The following is a 23,662-nucleotide window of genomic DNA, read 5'->3' on the forward strand; positions in this document are numbered from 1 at the left end:
ACAATCTCTTTTCTCTTCCTTGTGGAAACATCATGGGCAATCTCAGCACAGTATGTCCTAAGAAGCAACAAAAACAAATTAAGATAAACGTAGACAATGATGAATTACTCATTTTTGGTAAGTTTGACAGTACCTGTTGTGCATCATCAACAGTTCAAGCTCTTTGACGTTGTGCACAACAAATTTCTTAAAGCCATTAGGAAGATAGTGACGAGTCTTCTTGTCTGAACCATAACCAATGTTGGGCATCAAAGTGCATCCCTTGAACTTTCTTCTTACACGGGAATCAATACCCTTTGGTCTACGCCAGTTTGTCTGCCATTACACAGGGCAAACCATGATAAGTCAGAGAACTTTCAAAATTTCAAAATTAACAGCAAAAAATGACAATTGTGCATAAGAAATAAGAAATAAAAACAGTAAGGATGTGAGCAGGGATTTAGTAACAGAAAGCTTGCAAAATAAAAGCTAACTGTGTCGCAAGACCTGTTCAGAAATTAGTATATGCCCTTAAAACGAAATGCCCAGCTACAAAAACATAAATCTGGACATCAGATACCATGGGCAAAAAACCTAAACCTTTCCTACAAGAAATCCTACTCCAAGGAGACAAAAACATATAGATATTTTAAAAAAGCAAGCATAGTAGGTACTTGCATCTGTCCTGTAATATAAAATTCTGAGCAAAGATAAGCAATCTCAGCCGAAAGATGGTGATTATTTTCTATAATCATCACAGAAAGATCAGGTCTGATGATTCATTACATCATAGATTGCAGTAAGTGACAAAAATAAAAAAAAATTAACTTTCAAATAGCCATTTAAAAAAAAACAAAATATGCAACAGAGATCAGATGGTAGTGCATGTTAATATTCATCATTCATATACAGAAATGGTGGATAAATATCCTCACACCTCCTTGCATATTTCAAAAGATCACAACCAATTAACAAAAAAATAGATAAAAGTAAAATAAGAAAAGTTGGTTATAAAAATGGATCAGATAAATGTGTTTATTACTATCACCATCTTCCATCAAGAGATGAAAGTAAGACTGGGTGTCAAACAACAATCATCATTTCCTTCCAACTTTTCCTTTAAAAGGCAATACCATAAATATTTAATCGAAACTACCAGAAAAAAAAGGAATAAAAAAAAGGAAAATTTACAAGACCCTCGCTAAATGGATCAGATAGTCGATCGCTACTGACTCAGCATATTGCATCTAGAAAGAAGCTAACTCAGACTGGGTGTCAAGATCTATCTTCATTTCCATATTCAAACCCATTTAACAAAAAAAAAGATTTTTTAACTAATTTCGTAAACAAATAAAAGCTGCAAAAATATAAGAAGTGGAATCAGATAAAAACGTCAATCACCAACTTTGCATACGAAGACATTGATATATGCAAAGTAAGACTGGGGCGACAATTACTATCATCATTTTCCCTTCATTAAAAACCAAAGCTCAAAATAAAATGGCTGAAAATAAGAACAAAAATCAAAACTTGAATTAAAATAGGGCCATGTTAATAAACCTTGACGGAGATTTTGCGGTCGCTCTGGGGTCTCTTGAACTTCTTGACCCTCTTCTTCACGATCCTCTTACTCAGAAGCGGCACTGCCATTTCTTCTTATCCTTCTTCTTCTTCTTCTTCTTACCTCCTTTATCATTAACAAAGACAAAAAAAAATTGTTACTTAAGTTGCTGGCATTTATAACAGTAAAAAAGATCTGAAGAAGGAGGAGGAGGAGGGAGAGAGGATTACTGGGTAATTAGGGGTTTGGGGTGGCCGGGGCGGCTTTGCTAATAAGGATTGCGGCAGGTTTTATAGAGGCGTTGAGAGCGAAGCGTTTTAGGGTTTCTTTCAATTTTTAGGGTTTGTTCGAGAGATTAGAATAAATCGACGGTGGAAAATAGCCGCCTGTTTTTGTTTTTTATTTATTTATTTTTAACTTCTTAAAGGTTGGTTTTGTTTTGGCCCTTGGGCTTCCTTTATTCCATGGTCGGCTCAATTCATAATGATCTTTTGGTTTTTCAAAGATCCAGCCCAGTTTGTTTTGGTCTTTTTTTTAAATGATACTGAGAGATTTTAAATTCGAAATTCATTAAATCAAATATTTACGATATTTTAATTTTAAAAATATAAAAGTAAACATGATTTATTCACAAATAAATTTAATATTTTTTCATTATATAAGTTCACCAAACAATTGTTAGAAAAAAAATAAAATTAAATACTAATGAATAAAATTATATTTTTTTTAAAGTTTCGTTTAATATTACATATGTATGTAACATTCTATGTAATGTGAATATAAAAATTATAGTGCAAGTGTTTGGACACAAAAAAAAAATGTCATGGGGATTTCACTTTCCATGCACCTCCTCTGTCCCTTTTCCTTCATTAAGGGAAAAGCCGAGTTTTTTATGTTAGAATGCATGGAAAAGAATTCAACCATGATTTGGGGATTGGATTTTATGCATTTCTAACAAAGCCACTCTCCCTCAGAGCCCTCAACAAAGGTGAAACAAAAGAAGGAAGGCAAGCAAAGGTCATACACGTATACTTTGTGGAAAACCAATAACTCTCTTTGTACACTATTCTGTGATTTCCATTACACAAATTTTACCCAAAGGAGAGGCGTTTAAACAACTAAATATTGTCAAATAAAACTCGTACGAGTTCGGAGAGGAAGGATCAACCTCAACCCACTTTTTCTCAACTAGCTCCACATGTGAATTTGGCTTTGCAACAGCATAGAATTGAAGTTTATTGATTTGTCTTGTCAACTTCTTCATTATATCCATCGAGAATATCATGCCAAAACCTTCCTCGATATCCTCTCTATCTTCGAAAACTTGAACACCGATATCTGCTTCCTTTGAGTTAACAAATCCAAGGAGCAGCGAGCTCCCACTGATATATCTTTCACTGCAGCATACCTGCAAGAAGCAAGTCATGTAGAAACAAGAATTAACAAAGAGAACACTACCAGAGAGCAGATTCTGGACAAGAATGTTAATGACATGAGCTTTGTGTCATATGTATGTATGCATGTGCAAAAACTTGTTTGCATGCAGCAAGCAGATGTTCAAGTGCTGATATAGAAACAGATGACTTGCATCTTAGCTCCAAATTCCTGAGTTAAGTATGAAATGCAAAGGGAATGCGCAGAACAGTCCAGTTAACAAGGTCACCACGAAGACATACACATGCATGCAGAAGAACTGTAACACCCCAGGACAATCAACTGAGAGTGAAAACTGAAGTTAATTATGGGATCATAAAACCAAATTTATGAACTAAGATCTTCCCCCACCATGTGGGATGTGGAGCATGACAATCAGACAACGCTCCGCCACAAGTTTGGAGCTTCTTCCTTAAAGAATATAACATTGCATTATCTTTCCTCCACACAAGATTGAAACATAAAAAGAACCGATTTTCTACAGCACTTTCTGAGTTGGAAGTATATCTAAAATGCTTTCCCTGTTCTACCATCTGACACAATACAGTTGACTTAGATATCAACTTCACTACAGTGACTGGTAATAGACTAGAGCCAAGAAAATTGACTACATGCACCTCTATTTTGTTGCCACAAAGACTGCCTTTGGACTTGATTCACGAGTCTCTTATGATTATTTTGGAGCATTCGTAGCAAAATAGATGTCTTAAAATTTATAAAAGCATCAATAAAACATTTCAAAGTCTAACCCCATTCTTTTACATGGAAAACAAGACTGACACGAGATAGAACATGACTAACTTAAACAATAATGAAGCTTCTAACCTGAATATACTCCACACTCATTCGGGCAAGATTCTCTGCAATACCATTTGAAGAAAGCAAGCTAATGACTCCTCCAGATCCAACTGGTGACTGCAATATCTCCCAAGGTGATTTCATCAAAATCTTATGCCTGTTCTGTTCCAGCAAACTGCTAACAACTGGCAGCTTCTCTTCTTCCAAGAACCAAACCTGTAATTTGGTTGAATGGTAAAAGATGCTCATACACATAGAATTGTCACACACATTGGATAAAATTAAGTACTTCATATTCATCATTTTTAATTCATCTACATTAAAATAAACAGGATTACAAGCATGAATGCTAGGACCCAGTTCATGGATTCCCAAAGTTATGGATTTTATCAAAGATTGTCTCCAACTCCGCAAGAATCCAAATGGTAAACAATTAGTGGAACATGCAAGCAATAAAATAAAAAGCCATACCTTTTCAAAGAACTGAATTTCCAATTTAAAAGTTAATGAAGTCAAGTTGAAGATTGGAATGAGAATTTCACCCGGGGAACAGGGGGATTTGACCAAAACTTAAACTCGGTAATTGTGTAAGAAAAGTTGGATTTGATCAAAACTATGAAACGTTGAAACATAGTGAGTCTTAGGAGATTTCATTTACAGAAGCTCACACCTTGATTCCTGAAGTAGAAGGCAATAACTCCTTCTCCAAAATGTAAGTTATATAATCTAACAAGCAGACATAACTCTAATTCCGTGACACTCAGGATGGGGAAAAGAAAGAAGAAGAATATATTGGAAACGATTGCTATTCATGCTGAAATGTGATAGCAAAACTTTCAACCTGTAATGAACATTGCTTATATCTTTACTCAGCTGCTAGTGTTTTAGCCTTCTAGGTCATCCAAAGTTCACAAGCAATTCAATGAAAATAATACTGACCTTTTCAGGGTCAAACCCAAAATAATTGTTACTTATAAACAGCTTCTCCATAGAATTGATTTCATCAGCTGGGCAAATCAAAACCAGTGGCACTGATAAACGATATTCTACCTGCAAGCAACAAACAAAAGGCTTTAAATTCAAGAATTGGAGCTCAGTATGATTCAAATTTTTTAAAGAATAGTATTGCAGAAAACAATGAGCATGTTATTCTAAGAGCAGTAGCTTATAAATGAAAGTTTTCATTTGCATGAATCAGTGACAACTGACAAACTAAGAAAAAAAATTTCCCAAATGAAAATTCTAATCTTAGTACCACCTTCACAAACCTCTCATCATCACAAAGCAACGTCTGAAGGGAGGATGTTTCTGAATTCTCCATGCTTACTGAGAAAGCAAGACTAGGGTCATATTCTTTCCCGTGGTTCCTTTGGTCACTCATATCTAAAACAAGAGCAACTTTGCCTTTAGAAACAAGATGGAGTGCCTTTTCCTGCAAATTGAGATTTGCCCCCAGCTTCTCTTCACTTGTACATGGAGTAAAGCATTTTTCTGATATCCTCAATCTATTCCTCACCAGCTTAGTTCCAGTGAGTGACTCAGTTATACTCCATCTGGTTCAAGAAGTAATGCAGAAGCAAAAATTTAATAAGTTTGGCACCATTGTAGATCACCCTTACCTTTCAGATAAGGCCTTCCTAGTTATAAGAGGAGTTTAAGATGAAACTAAATTATCTTTTTGCCATTATGTTTGAAGAGAAAAGAATATATGATCAATTGATTGAACAATTAAAGAGAAGTTTTGATGTGTGTAAAGTGAGAAAACATCAATCAATGTTATTGAAAGGTTATCGATAACTGAACTAGGCCCCAACAAGCTACAACATTCAACTACTTATTGCTGCAGACAAAAACTCGACATGTACAAAACAAAAATATTTTCCAGCCTGAACCATAACTAGGCTTGCATCCTCAATTGCTATATAGTATATATAGTTTATACAATATATAAATAAATAAAAACTTCACCTCTTTGAAGCTATCTCAATATTTTGCAATGCCTGTTGAAGCAATTTGGAATTAACACTGAGAATCTGATCTGCAAGTAAGCTTGTTTCAGACTTCTCTCCAAATCTAAACCCATGAAATATATGTTGTTGCTCCATTTCACACAATTTCTTTTTTGCAGCTATTAAGCGTTTTTGATACTTTTTCCTTTCTTTCCATTCCTGACATATGTCAAAGGATGCTCAATACAAGACCCTGACTGATACAATCATGTAAACTTTGAAAATATGAAAAGTACAGAAGCATCGTGAATCAAAAGAAGAGGTTGAGAAGATGAGCATATAAAGCAGCCACAAATGCATGCACATGGTGACTTAAGACTAATTTAAAGAAATTAACATCAAATATACCAGGAAAACAACATTTCCAGAACCACGCTCTGAACAGATGTACAAAGTTCAGTGATTGCATCAGAGATGTAACACAAAGTCCAACTTTAAGATACAGATATATTGCGAGAAAGGAATAGCTCCTAATAGTTGAATTTTGAAATCACCAAACTCATGGTTAAACATTATACTCCAAGCAGCACAACGATAAATAGGAAGCAAGCAACAAAATATACATGCCCCAAATAAAAAATCTGAATAATCATATATGAAAAGAAATATCTACTTAAATAAGAGAATGGAGGAACAGAAGAAGAAGAAATGCAAGAAAGGAGGTCTCAGCTGACAAGAATATAAGCAGGCAGAATGATATTTAAGAAAAAATCATGCAAACAATAAATAATAAATCAAGTAGAGTACAAAAGAGTATGGCTTACAAGTTGGCGCCTTTCTTTCTTGGACCTCTCATCAGAGCGTACATTCAACTCAAGGAGTCCCTTTGGAGGTGTGATCTGCATTTCTCTTCTAGTCAAATCAACATTAGGAACGATTTCCTCAACGAAAGGTACCCAAATAAGGGGACCAGAATCACCAGATTCTGTCGAATTAGACCCACTTCCATTAGGCCTCAGTACAGATGATTTGAGCACGACATGTAAAAGATCACTAGCTCCAGTATTGAAAACATTAACAACTGTTCCCACAACTTGACCAGTTTCCTGAAAGCAGGCAGTGCAAACAAATCTTCAATAATCCAAACATTGCCAATCATAACTAAAATGAACAAAAACAAAATTAAACAATAAGGTCATCCAAAAAAATTGAGAAAAAATAAATAAAGTTGATTAAAATGCACAGATAAATCAATACACTAATATGGGTACAAAAAATTACTATAAGAAGAATGATTAGACAAACTCAACGGTGAAGCTGTGTTGAATTCGCTATGGAAAAATTATTGTCTGACCCTAAATATAGAAACAAAAGAAACTATTCATAGGTAAATGAACAAATACAAAACAATAAAAGAAACAAAATGATGCTTTTATGGAAGTTAACAAATTGGTGCATTTAATATAAGGCCTGATGAGGCAATGAGTACATTACCTTGAGAATGACTCTCATTCCAACAAGATCACAAGTATAAAATTCACCTTCTTCCAAGTGTGGCCTATCTTCTTCCTCCGCCAATAAAGTTGAACCTACAAGTTGGCTAGCCTGAACAAAAACTTAAAAATGTTTAATCACATGAAAGTGAAAGCAAGCATAAAAGTCGAAAGAGAAATTTACAGGAAAACGGGCAAGAATACTTAAGACGTGAATAAATGTAAAAAACAATCTTCTCTACTCATCTCACCTGGTCCACAGTTTCAATCCCACTGAACCTAATTATCCAACTCTTCCGTCCAGGATGTTCCTTTCCTTCAATAAGCTCTACTTCTTTAATTGTTTCTTTACCCGAAACTTGTTGCCTTAACCATCTTCTCCCAGCCTGGAAAGCACCAATTTTCAAAAGGGGACAAAAAAAAAAGAAATTTTTTAGGACGTTAACCTAATTCAAAGGTCAAAATGTTTCGTGAGAACATGTCCTACCTTGCAAAACCGCAATTCAGGAAAATCAGTTCTGGGTTTTATACAAAGCTCTCCTTGTAGCCCATGAACACTGGATAGGAACCCAATTTCAACAAAACCAGACACATTCTTGCTAGCTTCAATCATCTCTTCAGTAGCTAAAGTACCCAACGTAATTATCTCAATATTCATAACAATTCACCAAGAAAATGAAAAAAAAAAACGTGTGTATTTAAACTCACAGCGCCGCAAACAATTATAAAGAAGTGAAACACCGAAACCCAATGCGTAAGAAACAAAAACAAGCAAAACCAATTATAAACAACCCTCCAATATATCGAACACTAAACAAAAATCTAAAATAAAATTTACCAGTGCTGTGCAGAGGAGAAAGGCCATGGCGGCGACCATGGAAACGATTCAGTGACAAGCGGGGACGACAGGAAGCAGAGAAAGAACGAGAGCAACGATTTCTAAAAGGAACCGTGAGAGGAAGACGAGTATAAAGAGAGGTAGACGGCGAAGAGATTAGGTTCGAAGAACAGAGAAGTGAAGCCTTTTGCATCTTTCGTTCCTTTCACTTCTTTGTAGTTTCAGTTGAACCGTTTAAAGTCACTAACAAGTAATAACGAGAAACCATCAAAACAACATGAGCCCGCCGCACGAGGGTCATTCATCTAACGTTGTTCCACCGGATATTTGTAAGACAAAATATCGAATAAGGGTTTGGATTTTCATAATTTTACCTTTACATGAAATTACTTTTCATTATTTTCATAAAGCAAACAACTTCTTTTTTAAGTCGTGATTGCTTGTAAAGAAAAATTAGTTTAAGAAAGCTAGAATTGACCAAAATGAACTAAAGAAAATTGATGGTTTATAACATAGATATTAAATGAACTAGAATATTCGGACCGCATATACTTGAAAAAAAGAAAAGTATTTTATCGATGCCATTAAAGTAGATTAATCAAATGTCACTTTATACTAACTTTGCGCGAATTGTTGGTTATAATAATTTGATCATATTATATCCCATTCATGACAATGTTATTCAATACTATGCTGTTGATTATGACTCATTAATATATATATATATATATGTACATAGTTTTATGATTGCAAGTTGCACATAGCAGGAAAGACAATTCGTGTCGGATAATTTATCTTTTTGGTGCCCTCTCCCTCTCTCATGGCACATAAATTACACGTTCAATTCTTCGTAAATAGAAAAGTATAAGATCTGAAAAATTCATAAATTATTTTTAAAAAATAAAATATTTATTTTTATTATATTTAATTAAATTTAAATTAAATAAATTTTTAATAATTAAATAATTATTATTAATTAAAATATTATTTATCATTTTATGTTACATGATAATTTTATTACCCGTATTAATGTCATATCTTATTTGAATATGAAATGATAATTGATTTTTTAATTAAAGACGAATTAATAGTTAATTATAAAAATTTATTTAATTTAAAATAATTATATAAATATAAAATAATAATTAATATTTTAATTGAGAATAAATTAATAATTAATTATATAAATTTATTTAATTTAAAATAAAAATAGAGGTGCCTCATTAGAGATGAAGAAAGAGTAAAATTTTATTTAAATTTTTTTTAATAATTTAAGAATTTTTTTTCAAGCATTATGTCAAAGGAAAAAAATCTTTTAAATTAATTCTTTAGAGAAAAATCTTGTAATTTAACTTTTAAAGTAATTGAAATTAATAGATGAACATTTTTGACTTGGAAAAACCTGCTGTGCATAGTGTGAACAGACAAGTGCTTATCCGGGCAATGCCTCACGCCACCTCAGCCTCACGCTTTAATTAATACATTATCCATGTTACAAATTTAAGTAAAATCCAAAATATATATTTGTTTATGTATTAATATTTAGTATTACCGCTGGATAAGTCCAAGATTGTATCGTATCCACGTCATCCTTATTTGTGCCCACATTCCCACCAACCTAGTTTCGATGGCAATTTTGCAATTCCACCTCGACCCGGAGGTCAAACCCCGGATTCAACTCTATCCACATAGTAAAAAAAAAAATTCCAACGTTTCTTTATTTTTTTTTGGCTAAACGTGTTTTTGGAACCAAAAACATATTTAAATACAGTTAAATCCCCACATTCATAACACAATTCCTGCCCTTTCTCTCTCTCTCTCAATCATTCTCTGCTCTTTTAACTCCACTCGTCCAATCATCATCACTTTCAATTTTTTTTCTTTTTATTTATTTTGCCAAAAAGAAAACCATTAAGTCTTTAAGGGAGAAAGCAAAGCACTCTTTAGCACAAAATTCTCTCTCTACACGTCTCTCTCTGTTCTTGTGTTTGATCGTGGCAGAGAGCCTTCTCTTGAAAATCAGTTAATGATTTTTCTCTTCTTTTCTTTTTGTCATACAGGCTTTTAATCTATACTCTCTTTGAACCTCATTCAGGTAATTGTTTCTGTCTTTTTCTTTTTCCTATTCAATTCAATTTACTGTTTTGGTGGGCTTGTAGATGATTATATTTGAATTTCAAAGTTAATAATTTCATTTTTGGGTTTAATGTGAATTGGGTTTTTTTCTTTTTTGAGCAAGTAAGTTTGAGTCTGATATATTACAGTTGGTATCCCTTTTTTTTTCCTTTCTAATAAATTTTCTGGGTTTTGTTTGTCTTTTGAGTTTGTCATTAGATAGCATATTGTTTTTTATGATATTGGATATTAAATAAAAGTTTATTAGTACTGTATTATTATTGTTCAAAATACTTAATTTTCAGCTGCTATTTTTAAATATTTATTTATTATTGCCTTTTTGGACCCTTTTTAAAATCTTGATTGTGCTTAAGTTTTTTTTTTTCTTTGAATCTTTTTGGACTTTGGATTTAAGAATTGGTCTTAATTCTTGATAATGATGAATTTGGATTGGAATTTAGGTGTAATGATTCATGAAAAAAGATAAAAAGATAAAGACTTCTGAATTTCACTGGAAATTTGAATTTCAATCTGAAGTCTTGCACTTATTTAGACATAAAGTTTTGGATTTTATGTGATATATTATTCATATTATTATACCATATGCCATTGTTTGGGTTTCATAAAAAAGTTCATTGTGCAGGTTGTTGGTTCTGACTTTATATTTAACTTTCCATGATCCCTTCAAAATATTTTTTAGATTGTTTGTTTCTTGCCATTCTTAGTAGTAATTTGGTTGTCAAGTGTACATGTGCTATGTCTCATAAGATTGATGTATATTTTATTCCCTTATTCTTGGCAGAAAAGGCAATGCAATGAAGCCGTCTGCTAACCATCTGGCTTCAGGTAATTTCACAATTGTCATATTATGCTGCCAATAGACCAAGTGTGTTTTCTCATTTCTGATCTTGTTAAACACGTGCGATGTAGGTACTACCAAGGTTCCAATGGCAAATGAATCTAAGGAAGTGAAAAGTGCATTATCTGGTTCTGATGCCTACCATGCCTCAAGTGATGCTACCCTTTTTTCTAGCTCATTGCCTGTTCTTCCACATGAAAAGTGTAAGTGTCAGCTGTTGTTTAAATACTAATACCTAATGTATTAAGGAAAGTCTGACCTGATTTTGGCTGTATGCAGTGAACTTAAATGATACTGATCATACTTATCAATCTCTTGATGATATTGCATCTGGTTTAAATAACCTCCATCAAGATGTGGAGGGCAACGATCCACTTGGAGACATCGAAGCTCATGCACTTGGAAGCTTGCTTCCTGATGATGAGAATGAGCTTTTAGCTGGCATTATGGATGATTTTGACTTGAGCGGGTTGCCTAGTTCATTGGAAGATTTGGAGGAGTATGACCTTTTTGGTAGCGGAGGAGGTATGGAATTGGAAACTGATCCACAAGAGAGCCTGAACATTGGTATGTCAAAAGTGAGTCTCTCTGATGCTGCTGTTGGAAATGGCATGCCGCATTATGGTCTTCCAAATGGTGTTGGAACCATCGCTGGGGAACATCCATATGGAGAACATCCTTCAAGAACATTATTTGTTCGGAATATAAATAGCAATGTGGAGGATTCAGAACTAAGAGCGCTTTTTGAGGTAATTGATTCTTAAAATTCTGTCTGATGGCATTCCTTGACAGCACCTTCTTGGGGATGCCAGTAAAAGTGCATTCTGCTTTTGGAAATACTTTTATTATTTTTTACCCTCATTGATATATGAATTGCTGGAAATTAGAATACAGTGCTCTTAGAACCAGAAATGCAGGTTTTAGAAGCTGGAATTGACTGAGTAATCTGATTTGGAAACCTTCCAATTTTCAGGTTAAAAGTATTGTGTAGAGTAGTTTAAAGTTGCAGATATATGTTCTCCTAATTTTTGGAATGCAACTTTGAGCTATTAGACTATGGCTATTGACCCAAACCTGTTGTTTCGTTCTATCTCTTTTGATCTGAGTGCTACATTTTTTTTTCTTCTGCAGCAATATGGTGATATTAGAACTCTGTACACTGCATGTAAACACAGGGGCTTTGTGATGATATCTTATTATGATATTCGTTCTGCTCGAACAGCTATGCGTGCATTACAGAACAAGCCACTAAGACGGAGGAAACTTGACATTCACTTCTCAATTCCTAAGGTTTAAAGCATTTTTAATCTCAAATAATTTGTTTTGCCTCAGTGTTGTTATTATTAACTGTTTTTTCCACTTTGCTTTTTACTCCCAACCCTATACTACACCAGGATAATCCCTCAGAGAAGGATATTAATCAAGGAACTTTGGTAGTTTTTAATTTGGATCCGTCAGTTTCAAATGAAGATCTTCGTCAAATATTTGGGGTTTATGGCGAGGTTAAAGAGGTGATTCTTTTTTCTTTTTCAAAATTGTTTTCTTGCTACAAACCTGAGACTGCATGTTTAACACTTCTGTAATGCTTTATTCATCACATAAAAGCAGATAAGGGAAACACCACACAAGAGACACCATAAGTTCATTGAATTTTATGATGTTAGAGCTGCAGAACAAGCTCTTAAGTCACTGAATAGGAGTGACATAGCTGGTAAACGAATTAAGCTTGAACCTAGTCGCCCTGGAGGAGCTCGTCGCAAGTGCGTATATCCTATTCTTGATTATTCTGTTTCAAAATTTGTTATTTTTTTATTTGATAAATCTTGTTTTCCCTCTGGAAGAAGTTCTTCCTCATATCGCTTGGCATAGCACTGGAGCATGCATTTTCCTGAGTGTGACTCATAGTGTTGTTCTATTTGCTATTCTACTGGTACTACGGCATGAAAGCTAATCTATTTCTGCCTGTGTTGGCATGTTTTGCAGTAGTGTTAATTTTTCATGTATATGCATTGACAATAATTTGAAGAAGTAAACTAGTGTAGATTGTAAATGGAAGCACTATAAGGAATTGGTAACAATCAGAACTACTGTAGTCGTGGCCATGTGGGAGTGTAGTTACGTGGATCCTTTATCTTGGGTGCTGCATGCTAGACATTATCAACATTTTGAATTTTTTATTTTTATTTATTAAAAAAATAATGTTAAAACTCTCCTCATTCTGCATTTAGTCTCTATTGGAACTTGTTTGTTTGATTCCTTTCTTTTGTTGTTTTTCAAAGTTTATCAATGATGAAAATTTTTGATTAATTATCCTTGTTGAATTGTAGCTTGATGTTGCAACTGAATCAAGAACTTGAACAAGATGAATCTCGGGGTTTCAGACATCAAGTTGGTTCCCCAATAGGCAATTCTCCACCAGGTAGGGCTATTGGAGCTACATTCTGTCATTTGTTTGCATATGCTTCGATTGTGTCTTGGATTTATCTTGTAAACTGAGGATGTTGAAATATTCATGACAGGTACCTGGGCCCAGTTTAACAGTCCTATAGAGCATAGTCCAATGCACTCTCTTAGTAAGTCCCCTGTTTTCAGGACCATGAGCCCAACATCTAGCAATCATTTACCTGGTCTGGCGTCTATACTGCATCCTCAAGTGTCAAACTCCATGAAAGTTGCACCTATTGGCAAGGACCAAGGGAGGGGTAGTCATGTAGAGCATTCATTTACCAGCAGTACAAATTCAACCCATGCAGCTGGGTTTCAACTTTCCCATTCATTGCCTGAGCCAAAGCTGAGCCAATACCATGGAACCATATCTACTTTTGGTCCATCAAATGGTTCGAGTATGGAAACATTATCTGGGCCACAGTTTCTTTGGGGAAATCCAAATTCATATACGGATACCAACTCTTCAGTCTGGCAAACATCATCTTTGGGGCATCCATTCTCATCCAATGGAAAGGGCCATGGCTTTCCATACTCAGGTGGGCAAGGATCTTTCTCAGGCTTATCCCAACGCCACCATCATCATCATCATCACATTGGATCTGCTCCATCTGGCGTTCCTCTAGAAAGGCACTTTGGTTTCTTCCCAGAATCATCAGATACTTCATTTATGAGTTCTGCTGCTTTTGGAGGCATGGGTGTAGGCCACAATGATGGTGGTTTTATGGTTAATATGGGTTCTCATGCCACTATTAGTTCAGGTATTAGCATTCCACGGAATGTGTCTGAGAATGGTTCATCAAGTATGAGAATGATGTCTTCACCTAGGTTGAGTCCTGTATTTTTGGGCAATGGCCCATACCCAGGACTAGTACCTAATGGTATGGAGGGGTTAACTGAGCGTGGGAGGAGCAGACGGGTTGAAAATAATGGGAACCAGTTGGAAAACAAAAAGCAGTTTCAGCTGGACTTGGATAAAATTATTAGTGGCGAAGATACTCGGACAACCCTGATGATAAAAAATATTCCAAATAAGTCAGTACAATCTCTATAATCCTCTGCTTTATGAATACCCATCGATACGTTTGAAGTGCTGATACCTTTTCTTGACAATCTCTATTTCATAATGATCCTCAGATATACCTCAAAGATGTTGCTGGCTGCCATTGATGAAAATCACCGGGGGACTTATGATTTTCTCTATTTGCCCATTGATTTTAAGGTAATTACTTTGGGGTTGTGATGGACAGTTTAGATCATCTTTCTTCAAGTTCAATTGCAATTGACAGATTTTCCCATTTGAGGTGCAGAATAAGTGCAACGTGGGCTATGCCTTTATCAATATGCTATCTCCTTCGCACATTGTTCCATTTTATGAGGTTATATTTTTTTATCTTAATATTTTTTCAACCTTTGGTCTCTTAGGTGCATTTAGGACTGATCAGTTTAATGTTTTCTCTTAATTATAAAATTTGTGCTTATTTTTAAAGAGAAGGGCTAGCTTGTTACTGAAGCCTTGGAATGCTTTCAATGGACTCAATTATGTTAACAAATCTTATGCAGGCATTTAATGGAAAGAAGTGGGAGAAGTTTAATAGTGAGAAAGTTGCTTCTTTGGCATATGCTCGAATCCAGGGAAAGGCAGCCCTTGTTGCCCACTTCCAGAATTCAAGCTTGATGAATGAAGATAAGCGCTGCCGCCCAATTCTCTTTCACTCTGAGGGCCCAGATGGTGGTGATCAGGTAGCGTTAGTATTCATAATTCTTCTATTGTATTATTACCCATACATGGAAATTTCGTTGGCATACATCTTTTTTCAGTGCTTTGAACGAGTGACTTGAAATTGATTCTTTTTAAATAAGTATCAGTTGGCCTTTCTTATTCGGGAGTTGGTCTGATACTCACACACACAAGTTTCATTAATATAATAACAATTACTCTCTTTGTTTTTGTGTAGAGCATCCCAGAACATCTGCACTCTAGTTTGAATATCATCCGCCAGCCAAATGGGTCTCACTTGGGTGATTCTTCAGGTAGCCTTCAAGAGAGAGATGTTGGTGAGGAGCCAGAAACATTTTAACAGCATACTGGAAGGAGATTGCCCTCATACCAAATTCTTTGGGGGCAGTGAGTGCTAACTTATGCGTACATGATCAACTGTATAAACATAGGAAGAGGTGAACCACCTATAGCAGGATGCAGATTTTGTGTAGTCTGACTCTTTAAGTAGTGGAGCGTTTGAACCCGTAGGGTGCATTGTGGTTTGTGAACAGATCACCGTCTTATTTTTTTGCATTTGGGAGGATTTTTCAGGATTCTGCGTGATTAATTCTGCCTTTCCTCTCTGTTTTGGGTCTTTTGCGGTGTTTAGGTGATCTGGAATTGGATAGTTTAAATATGCAAATATAATGTCTATATGTCAAAATGGATATGTGTTGTGAGAGTTGAGATTTTGAGGGTTAGGGATGTAACATTAATGTCATTCACAGAAAATTGTATAGTGCAACATACAGACTTTGTTTTTATTAATCACATATTTTGGTTTTCTACGAAATGTATGCTAATTGATGATATTAGACTGTGCATGTATGGTGAGAGCATGTTTGGCACATACAAAGTACTAGTAGATAGATGCATTTCATGGTTTTCAAGATAATTAATGGAGCAATCATGAAAAGTAGTCTGAAATTAATGGTATTATCATAAACAGCCAGACCTCAAACAACTAATATCAGTGGGACACTAAGATCTCCCAATTGTGCTTCTTAGTATACAATGCATTAGCATTATTGTCGCCTTAGCAGCCGAGTACCCTTTGCTTTTCTGGGCGGGAAATAGTAACATTTTTTCCTGTAGAATGAGCAGGCTCAATTTGGCATTGTTTTATTAATACACAATTCTCCTGGGCTTCTTACAATGCAACTCGTTCTTCTCTGCTAGCAAAACCTCAACACCTTGTCTCCACTACGATATATTCTAAGAAAAACAAAGTATATATGTACACACTCACATGCTTATTGTCAGACCAGCATTGCTGGACAAACAGGCCTCACCGCATGAATTGTTGACAAGATGAAACAAGAGAGGGGGGAAACCAAAATGGAAGAGTTGCTACTACCTTATTTCATAGAAGCCTTTGGGTGCAAGGTGTAAAATATATATGGCCCATCTACACATATTAAAGGATGGGTTTCCGGAAGAGATTAGGGTCACTCGGCTTGTGATGCCTTTTGTGTTCCTTTCCTTGTTCTAATTTCAAGATCAATGAGGAAGGAACATTTGCTATGTTCCCTGACATAGTGAACCTGACCATTCATCTTATTTAGAAGCTTCCGAGACAAGTTTAGCCCTAGGCCTTCGTGTGTCATCGACTGATTTCCTCCCTCAAACATATCTTGGATAAGAGTAGAAGGAAGGCCTTTACCGGGGTGAGTCATCCTACAAGCACAGAACAAAAAGACTTTAGTTATCATGAACTGTCTTACCATGCCACATACAAATAAAAATCATATTTATCAGAGTAGATTCTAATGGATTAACTATGTAGATGGCACGGAAAAATTTGACAGTGTCGTATTTTATGGAGGAATACACCATAATTGTGGTACCTGAATTGTAAACGGACAAACTCATTGCCATCTTGTATTAGCTTAAGACCAGGTGAAATCCTGATTTCTACCCAGCCATCTGGAGAAGAAGCATGATGCACCACACTAAGCAAGAAATCCGACAGGACTAGCTGGAGCCTAATTCGATCACCATACAGAGACTGTCTCTTGATTTCTTCTGGAATTTCATGAAAAAGTTGTAAGTTCCTTTCTCCGAGCAAAATCATGACTTGACTGATAACAGCATCAAGAACATTCCCCAGAAGAAATTCTTCCATGCTTAGCTCCATGCTGCAGCAAAGAACAGGAGGTAATATAAGACATTAGTGCTTAGTACCATACACCTAAAGCCAGAACAACAAAATCATTACTGTTCGTGATCAACTACTTGCTTCTACAGTTTTCTTAATGACTTCAATAATAGTTTGAAAAAGGATTTGTGGTTTCAAAATGAAAAGATGACTAATATTTATCACCAAAACGAGCAATGAGAAGAAGATAAAGGAAATAAGTTGAACCAAATCTGCATCAAAAAGAGAAATTAGAAAAGCTTCCACATCATAAATGCAGTCAAGAATCATGCTTGCTTAACATGCTTGTGAAAATTGTATCAAGAAACTATGATGGTAAGACATCCTTCTTCAAAAGATGAATGAATTTCCTCTGTTAGAGGCTATTGAATAGCTTCTCATATATTAAAGATGACTGGTCCCATATGATGAGCAAAAGGAACAACAGAAGTAATGTGAAGCTACAAGGTCAATTATGCAGAGTATGGACCTAAACAGCGACTTACCTGTCCTCAATGCTTCCTAAATCCATATCCTCAATTATTGCCAATATCTGCCTTTCACACGCATCACTGGTCTCAAGGAATTGCCTCTGATTTTCAGAAATAGCTGTAGTTTCTAAAAGTTTGTGGGTAAACCTAATACCATTCAAAGGATTTTTCATCTCTTGTCGCATGTAAACTAACTGCTTAAGTTTTGTAAAGAATTCTTTGTCCTCTTGCTTGTGTCCTTCAGTAGCCTGCTGGAGGTCAGGCACAATAACCTGCAAGAAGCAGAAACAGCCAATTATGTTCCCATCTGCATCAGTCCTTTTGTTTGCTGTTAAGAAAACCTCCAGAAATTTTCCTTTTCTATCAAAAAACCCAAATGGGAACTTCTCAGTATCCTGACCGCTAATTCCTTGATACAACAGAATCGTAAATCTAGTCAGCGTGTCCTGACCTTTCAGCTGACATAATTCTCCAAAGATTTCTCCAGGCAGCATTTTACCTATGACCTCACTTCTGCTCCAACCGGTCAGTTTTTCCAAGGCTGCATTCCATTCAGAACAGCAGGCATTCTCATCAGACGCAAATATTGGAGGGATCAAGGGACTAAGACTTTGTATAATAGCCCTATAATCTCCTTGCAAACGGATAAACTTATCCATCACAACTTTCTCAGATGTAATATCCTGACCCACAAAGCACACCCCAACCACATCATTTGTGTAATCCTTGCTTGTGCAGGCATTGACCACAATATAAACAACTGAGTTTTGCCGATTAAGCCCAAAATTTCTGAGTTTCAGCTCAACATTTTTGTCTTCCACACCTGGATATTAATGGGTGAAAAATGAGTTGTTATATCATTTGAAAAAGCTATTATAGAAGAAAAGTGTAAACAAATAGGTTATTGGGAGGGAAACAATAAACAAGGCCAGTCATTTTTATTCAGTCTGACACCCAATTCTGTTTTTATGCTAGAGCAACTTATGAACCGGATAAGAAAGGATAACAACAAATAAGTTGAAGTTCTTGTGTCCTTCAAGCTTGTAAGAAGCAAGAAGGAAATTTACGACCAAGTACATTTTTAATCATCTTTAATACATGAAGCTCTCCTTTATCACATTTTCTTCAATTTCATACAAGCTTTCTCAAACTCCACAGAAACAAAAGGATATCTTAAGGGCAGATAGTTATCACAGATATCTAGATGGTGAAGGTAGGGCAATCTGATGAAGAACTGACAAAAAATGACTTTTTTCATTAATTTGAAATCAAAGTGACAGGGTGAATCATATGGATGGTTCATAAAAACTGAATATGCTTAATGCAGAATAGATGAGTGCTTCTTTTTTACTTGAAGGCACTAAAACTACAACAGGAGTCCAAAGTGAATATTAACAGAGCTCTCGGAGAAGAGAGAATACTCAATTATTTATTACAAGATATGTTTGAAACAGAAGATTGAGGAATTGATAAATGCAACCAAGACCAGAGTGATGGAATTAAAGTTTGTGGAGTTAGTTATTGGTAGAAGACAGCTATGGACATAAAATGCACAAGCTGTACACTGAATAAAATATGAACAAAAAACAAGAGCAGCACTGTTTTGAGCCAAAAACAAAAAGCCATTACTCTTTATTGTATATCCTCTATCATTAATCAAGGATGCATTACCTTGCAAAGCTCTTCTTAGCAGATTCGCAATCACTTCACGTGAATCCTCATGAACAACTTCATTAACCAGGGATCTCCCCATTGCATCATCAGCTTGTAAACCTGTCAATTCAGCTATTTTTGCATTCCACCCATTTATGAGACCAGCTGTATTAACTCCAAATATTGGAGCAGTTGCTGTCTCAATCAATCTAATCATTTCATATGTTACTGAGCTGAGTTCACCCATCCCCTGCATCGCAGTATCACTCTGCTGGGCATAAACTAACACCTTGGAGCCACCATCCTCCATGTCTTGAAATGAATCTCTCATTATAAGCTGTAAAGAGTGAATAGCATTAATTTCTGGAATCTCCCAGGGCAAACTTCTACTCTTCACCACTTCAAGAAAAGCATTAAATGATGACCTTGGATGCATTTTTCCTCCATCATCCTTGTCCTCTGGATGATGCTTGGCTCCTCCCCATTTCACTTCCTTTGCAGTATGAGACCTGAACCAGAACAAGAAATCCTTTGAAGTGATTCTGGCAGTAGCCATGCCACAAACTGCATCACCCAGTAAAGCAGCACTAGGATAGCCAGCATCGGCCAAACTATCAGTACTCAATCCAGTAGAATCTTCATGAGTGCTGAGCAGCCACTCAGCTATATCTTTTACCTGTGATTCAGTTGGAGTCACACCAAGCAACCAACATTTTCCATTGTAGTACAATGCTGCACCATCACACTTTACAAGGTCCATGATATTAGGTGATTGTGTCACAATACCGAATGGGGCATCACGGAGCAGCATATCACAGAGTAAGGTTTGAGTCCTGAGAATCTTCTTCTCTGCTAGCTGTGATGCTAATTGAAGCTCCATGTACAACTGCAGACCAAATGCCTGCATAAGGAATTCACAGGCATAACGAAGGGGGAAAGGCACATAGCGGGGAGAAGTATGATGACAAACAACCAGCCCCCAGAGCTTTGTTGAATCATTACCATTAATAACGACTGCCATCACTAATGAGGCAATGGAGCCCATGTTTGCCATGTACTGTGTGTGGCATCCATGGGGTGACCTTAGGGTTGAATTTACCAAGCAGAGAGGCTGCTTCAGCTCATCAGTTTGAATGACCTTGACTGGATTCGCATGGCAATCACAGATCATCCTCACACGGTTCTGCTTGAACAAGAAACGAGAAGCTTGAGGGATATCTATGGCAGGATAATGCAAACCCAAGTATGGCTCTAAATCAGACCTCCTGATCTCTGACACAACTTCACCATGATCATCATCATGGAACTTGTACACCATAACCCTGTCATAGCCAGTAAGCTTTTGAACATCCTCCACAACTGTATCGCATAGTACACCAATATCACCCCCAGGGAGTGACTGCAGCCTAGCTATCGCCCGAACAGCAAGTTTTTGTGAGTGCACAGCACCAGCAAGAGACAATGCAGGATCCCCTGACCTTGCAGGCTCCAAATCAATCACAATTCCCACATCAATCCTATGCAATATAGCATAAAATGGCTTTTGAGTGCTCCTGGAATAAACCCAAATCGGGTTTAACAATGAAATCTCCCTAGAAGCTGCAGCTTTTGCCAAGGAAGGACCTGATGCTGGCGTAAAAAGGCTTCTTGCGTCAATTCCAATCAAACCCGTCAATGCTTTGGACTCATCCTCAGTATCCAAACGCAAACCCAACAACTCAAAGCAATTCTCGCTATAACTTATGATCCTAAAGGTGGATTCTTCGATAGCAATCATACAACCAAAGGGTTGAATGAGACCACCCCTTTGGATTCTTGACAGATAAGCTGTCATTTGTTCTTCAGGTACACTTCGAGGAGCATAAATAACTGATCTTGAATAGTTAAAGGACTTACCAGACACACCCGACTGCTCAAACTCAGCCATGAGCCCAGCATCTGCATTGTACTGAGCAATGGCTTTGCCTTTGTTGATGGGTTTCACGTTACTTGCAGCTGATGAAGAAAAAGTAGTATTGGGCTGTTGTTGTTGGGGCTGTTTTGCTCTTTCCCCACTCTCAGGTTCCATTTCTTACAAGGTTTTTTTTTTTTTTTTTTTTGCTGATGGGATTTTCTTCTCAAAAACTCATTTGTGTCTTGTAAGAAGAGTTAGTAGAAGAAGTAGTAGCAACAGTGGAAGTAGTAGCTGGAACTTTATCATCACTGTACTTGCGACTCCTGTTTTTGGTTGATGCTTCATTGATTCTCTCTTTGCAATAAACTTCCAAATGTCTTTTTCCATTTCCAGGAGGGGTTCTTACTACTAAATTTTATCTCATCCTTAAACATGTTTAGTTGGGTTGTTAGTACTTGTTTCCATTCCCCTAATCAAGATTTGTTCATTGATTAAACCTGTCTTAACATGCCTTTGCTGCCACTTTTATGTATTAGAAACCACTAATATTGCACTAGTACAGTGTCGCCCTCATGTCAATTTTTGACGTTTCCCTCATTACTGCCCTTGTTGCAACTAATGAGTTTTTTTTTTTAACTTGTCTCATTTCAAAGGCTAAAAATGAATTATACCTGTAAAAATATATTCTTAAATCACATCAACATAAGAAAATCAATCACATCTGGTTTCGAGCCATGGATCCGATGTCTGGTGTATGTCAAAACTAAGAACAGCAATAAGGGGACATGATGTAGTGCTTCACAGGCCCCCAAAAAATGGATTATAGAATATAGAAAAATTGTGAACACTGACTTAGTACCAAAGAGATAGACCAAAGTTTGTCGACTCTGTAAAAAGCATCAGATATCAAATAACATGTTAGACAATGAATGTGAAAAGAGAAGATAAGACACCAGAGGATTGGTCCATTCTCTTTGGACACCCTCGTAAGTAAAACCTCCCACACCAACCCCAAAAAGGGAATAAGAAAAACATAAAAATCTTGAACATTTATGTCAAATAAGAGCCACGAGTTTTGGTGTGCAAAAATACCAACACTGCCCTTTCTTTTCTTTTTTTTTATTAATTATGAATTAAGGTATCAATTAGTTAGTGTTCATCTAAACTATTGTGGGTCATATCAAGAATGTCATCCTAATCACATTGCATGTCACCAAATTTAGTGATTTCGACATGTAACCAATTCAAACACCTGTTTACATTTAATACTAATCTGAATATGTACCGAAGCTATTTATAGGGGTGGTTGTGTTTTCTTTTCTCAAACAGACATCCCATTAAGCATGGTTTCCTTCAGTTAGATTCTATTTGTATCGGTTATTAACCTTTCAATTACCTTAATCATTACCGAAGTTCTAAAATTAAGCTTTTTATAGGAACTCAATGTTGTTGTAGGAAAGAAGCAAAATACACTAACCATAACTATTCCAAGGATTGTAATTCTTCGATATTTGTTAGGAAGTTGAATATATATAGTTCTAACATGGATAGCAGGTATTGCTTTTAAGTTAATGTAGCTTTTTTCTGGCATTTCTTACTTCTTAGCTTGCTTTGTAGTTCATTCTTCCTTCCATTCATCCAACCATGAGCAGCTAAGTATACAGTAGTACTGCATCGGATTAGTCCAAGAGAATCTGTGCTTGAATCACTTAGACTTCTGCTTACTTGAAGTCTTAAGCCACCCATTTTCTGATAATTTCCAACAAGAATGAAAATATGATCTTCAGCTTATTTCTCTTTTGCTTTCTGATCTGCACAGATATGGCACTTGAAATCAAAAGCTACATTAATTTCCCCATATGGCTTAAGTCTTTGCAAAATGCTTACTGTCCTGCATGGCAACTGCCAAGCTAGATTACTATTGATTGCTTATGAGCAAACTATTGATACCATATTAGGATATCTTACCTATTTTTCTTATTTTGCAGAAACCAGTTAAATTCCTATGATAAATAACTAGATAAACCAGCTTCCAGTATCATCAGATTTATGTTCTTTTGCATTTTTAGCAATGAGTTGGTGCATTCTTTCTCTCTCAATCCATTCTATGGTTCCATTTATAAACACTACTGTTTCTTTTTTTCGGGTTACTACATTATTTATCTAAAACTACAAGACATCGTCTGGAATATCAGTAGTGGGGTACCTAAGATTGATCAAAGAGTAATAAGTGTATGAATGTCAATTATTCTTG

General features: G+C 35.9%; 4 protein-coding genes and 4 non-coding genes across 10 annotated transcripts in view; 1 reads left to right on the top strand and 7 right to left on the bottom strand.

Annotated features, from left to right (window-relative positions):
• The window catches only part of LOC110424364 (large ribosomal subunit protein eL32z-like), a 6,797-nt gene extending 4,891 nt beyond the window's left edge, over positions 1 to 1,906 (bottom strand). The window contains exons 1-4 of the mRNA XM_021438920.1: positions 1,771 to 1,906; positions 1,540 to 1,666; positions 134 to 315; positions 3 to 57 (exon numbers count right to left, since the gene is read on the bottom strand). Coding sequence (XP_021294595.1) covers positions 3 to 57; positions 134 to 315; positions 1,540 to 1,629 — 327 coding nt within the window. The 5' untranslated portion in view covers positions 1,630 to 1,666; positions 1,771 to 1,906. The remainder of the gene's footprint in view (positions 1 to 2; positions 58 to 133; positions 316 to 1,539; positions 1,667 to 1,770) is intronic.
• On the bottom strand, positions 693 to 778 carry LOC149526694 (small nucleolar RNA Z196/R39/R59 family). Its single transcript, XR_016351774.1, has one exon. It is a non-coding gene; the product is annotated as a small nucleolar RNA Z196/R39/R59 family (small nucleolar RNA).
• LOC149526695 (small nucleolar RNA Z195/SNORD33/SNORD32 family) lies at positions 845 to 921 on the bottom strand. Its single transcript, XR_016351773.1, has one exon. It is a non-coding gene; the product is annotated as a small nucleolar RNA Z195/SNORD33/SNORD32 family (small nucleolar RNA).
• LOC149526696 (small nucleolar RNA U31b) lies at positions 998 to 1,084 on the bottom strand. Its single transcript, XR_016351777.1, has one exon. It is a non-coding gene; the product is annotated as a small nucleolar RNA U31b (small nucleolar RNA).
• On the bottom strand, positions 1,357 to 1,449 carry LOC149526697 (small nucleolar RNA U31b). The gene has a single exon (XR_016351776.1). It is a non-coding gene; the product is annotated as a small nucleolar RNA U31b (small nucleolar RNA).
• Positions 1,907 to 2,547: 641 nt separating the features above from the next.
• Positions 2,548 to 8,576, bottom strand: LOC110424697 (16S rRNA processing protein RimM family). 2 transcript variants are annotated; one of them, XM_021439330.2, is made up of 10 exons: positions 8,053 to 8,576; positions 7,702 to 7,838; positions 7,466 to 7,600; positions 7,216 to 7,326; positions 6,546 to 6,827; positions 5,741 to 5,940; positions 5,031 to 5,325; positions 4,712 to 4,822; positions 3,800 to 3,988; positions 2,548 to 2,948 (listed from the first exon to the last, which is right to left on the bottom strand). In XM_021439330.2, the coding sequence occupies exons 1-10, from the start codon at positions 8,243 to 8,245 to the stop codon at positions 2,604 to 2,606; spliced, it is 1,998 nt and encodes a 665-aa protein (XP_021295005.1). In that variant the 5' UTR covers positions 8,246 to 8,576; the 3' UTR covers positions 2,548 to 2,603. The 2 variants fall into 2 exon arrangements, with proteins under 2 accessions (XP_021295005.1, XP_021295006.1); XM_021439331.2 differs by having other exon boundaries at positions 7,702 to 7,771; positions 8,053 to 8,112.
• A 1,273-nt stretch (positions 8,577 to 9,849) lies between these two features.
• Positions 9,850 to 16,026, top strand: ML5 (MEI2-like protein 5). 2 transcript variants are annotated; one of them, XM_021439491.1, is made up of 13 exons: positions 9,850 to 10,147; positions 10,970 to 11,013; positions 11,098 to 11,229; positions 11,306 to 11,775; positions 12,158 to 12,316; positions 12,421 to 12,537; positions 12,635 to 12,786; positions 13,354 to 13,445; positions 13,546 to 14,506; positions 14,609 to 14,693; positions 14,782 to 14,850; positions 15,035 to 15,214; positions 15,430 to 16,026. In XM_021439491.1, exons 2-13 carry the CDS (start codon positions 10,983 to 10,985, stop codon positions 15,550 to 15,552), a joined length of 2,571 nt encoding a protein of 856 aa, XP_021295166.1. In that variant the 5' UTR covers positions 9,850 to 10,147; positions 10,970 to 10,982; the 3' UTR covers positions 15,553 to 16,026. The 2 variants fall into 2 exon arrangements, with proteins under 2 accessions (XP_021295166.1, XP_089640993.1); XM_089784867.1 differs by lacking the exon at positions 9,850 to 10,147 and having other exon boundaries at positions 10,954 to 11,013.
• Positions 16,027 to 16,130: 104 nt separating this feature from the next.
• On the bottom strand, positions 16,131 to 21,795 carry PHYE (phytochrome E). The gene is made up of 4 exons (XM_021439489.2): positions 19,533 to 21,795; positions 17,877 to 18,684; positions 17,081 to 17,371; positions 16,131 to 16,910 (listed from the first exon to the last, which is right to left on the bottom strand). The coding sequence occupies exons 1-4, from the start codon at positions 21,580 to 21,582 to the stop codon at positions 16,682 to 16,684; spliced, it is 3,378 nt and encodes a 1,125-aa protein (XP_021295164.1). The 5' UTR covers positions 21,583 to 21,795; the 3' UTR covers positions 16,131 to 16,681.
• Positions 21,796 to 23,662: the final 1,867 nt, after the last annotated feature.

The sequence above is a fragment of the Theobroma umbraticum genome, unplaced genomic scaffold, assembly GCF_002168275.2.
Source record: "Theobroma umbraticum cultivar Fairchild unplaced genomic scaffold, ASM216827v3 scaffold_204.0, whole genome shotgun sequence".
NCBI classification, from domain to species: domain Eukaryota; kingdom Viridiplantae; phylum Streptophyta; class Magnoliopsida; order Malvales; family Malvaceae; genus Theobroma; species Theobroma umbraticum.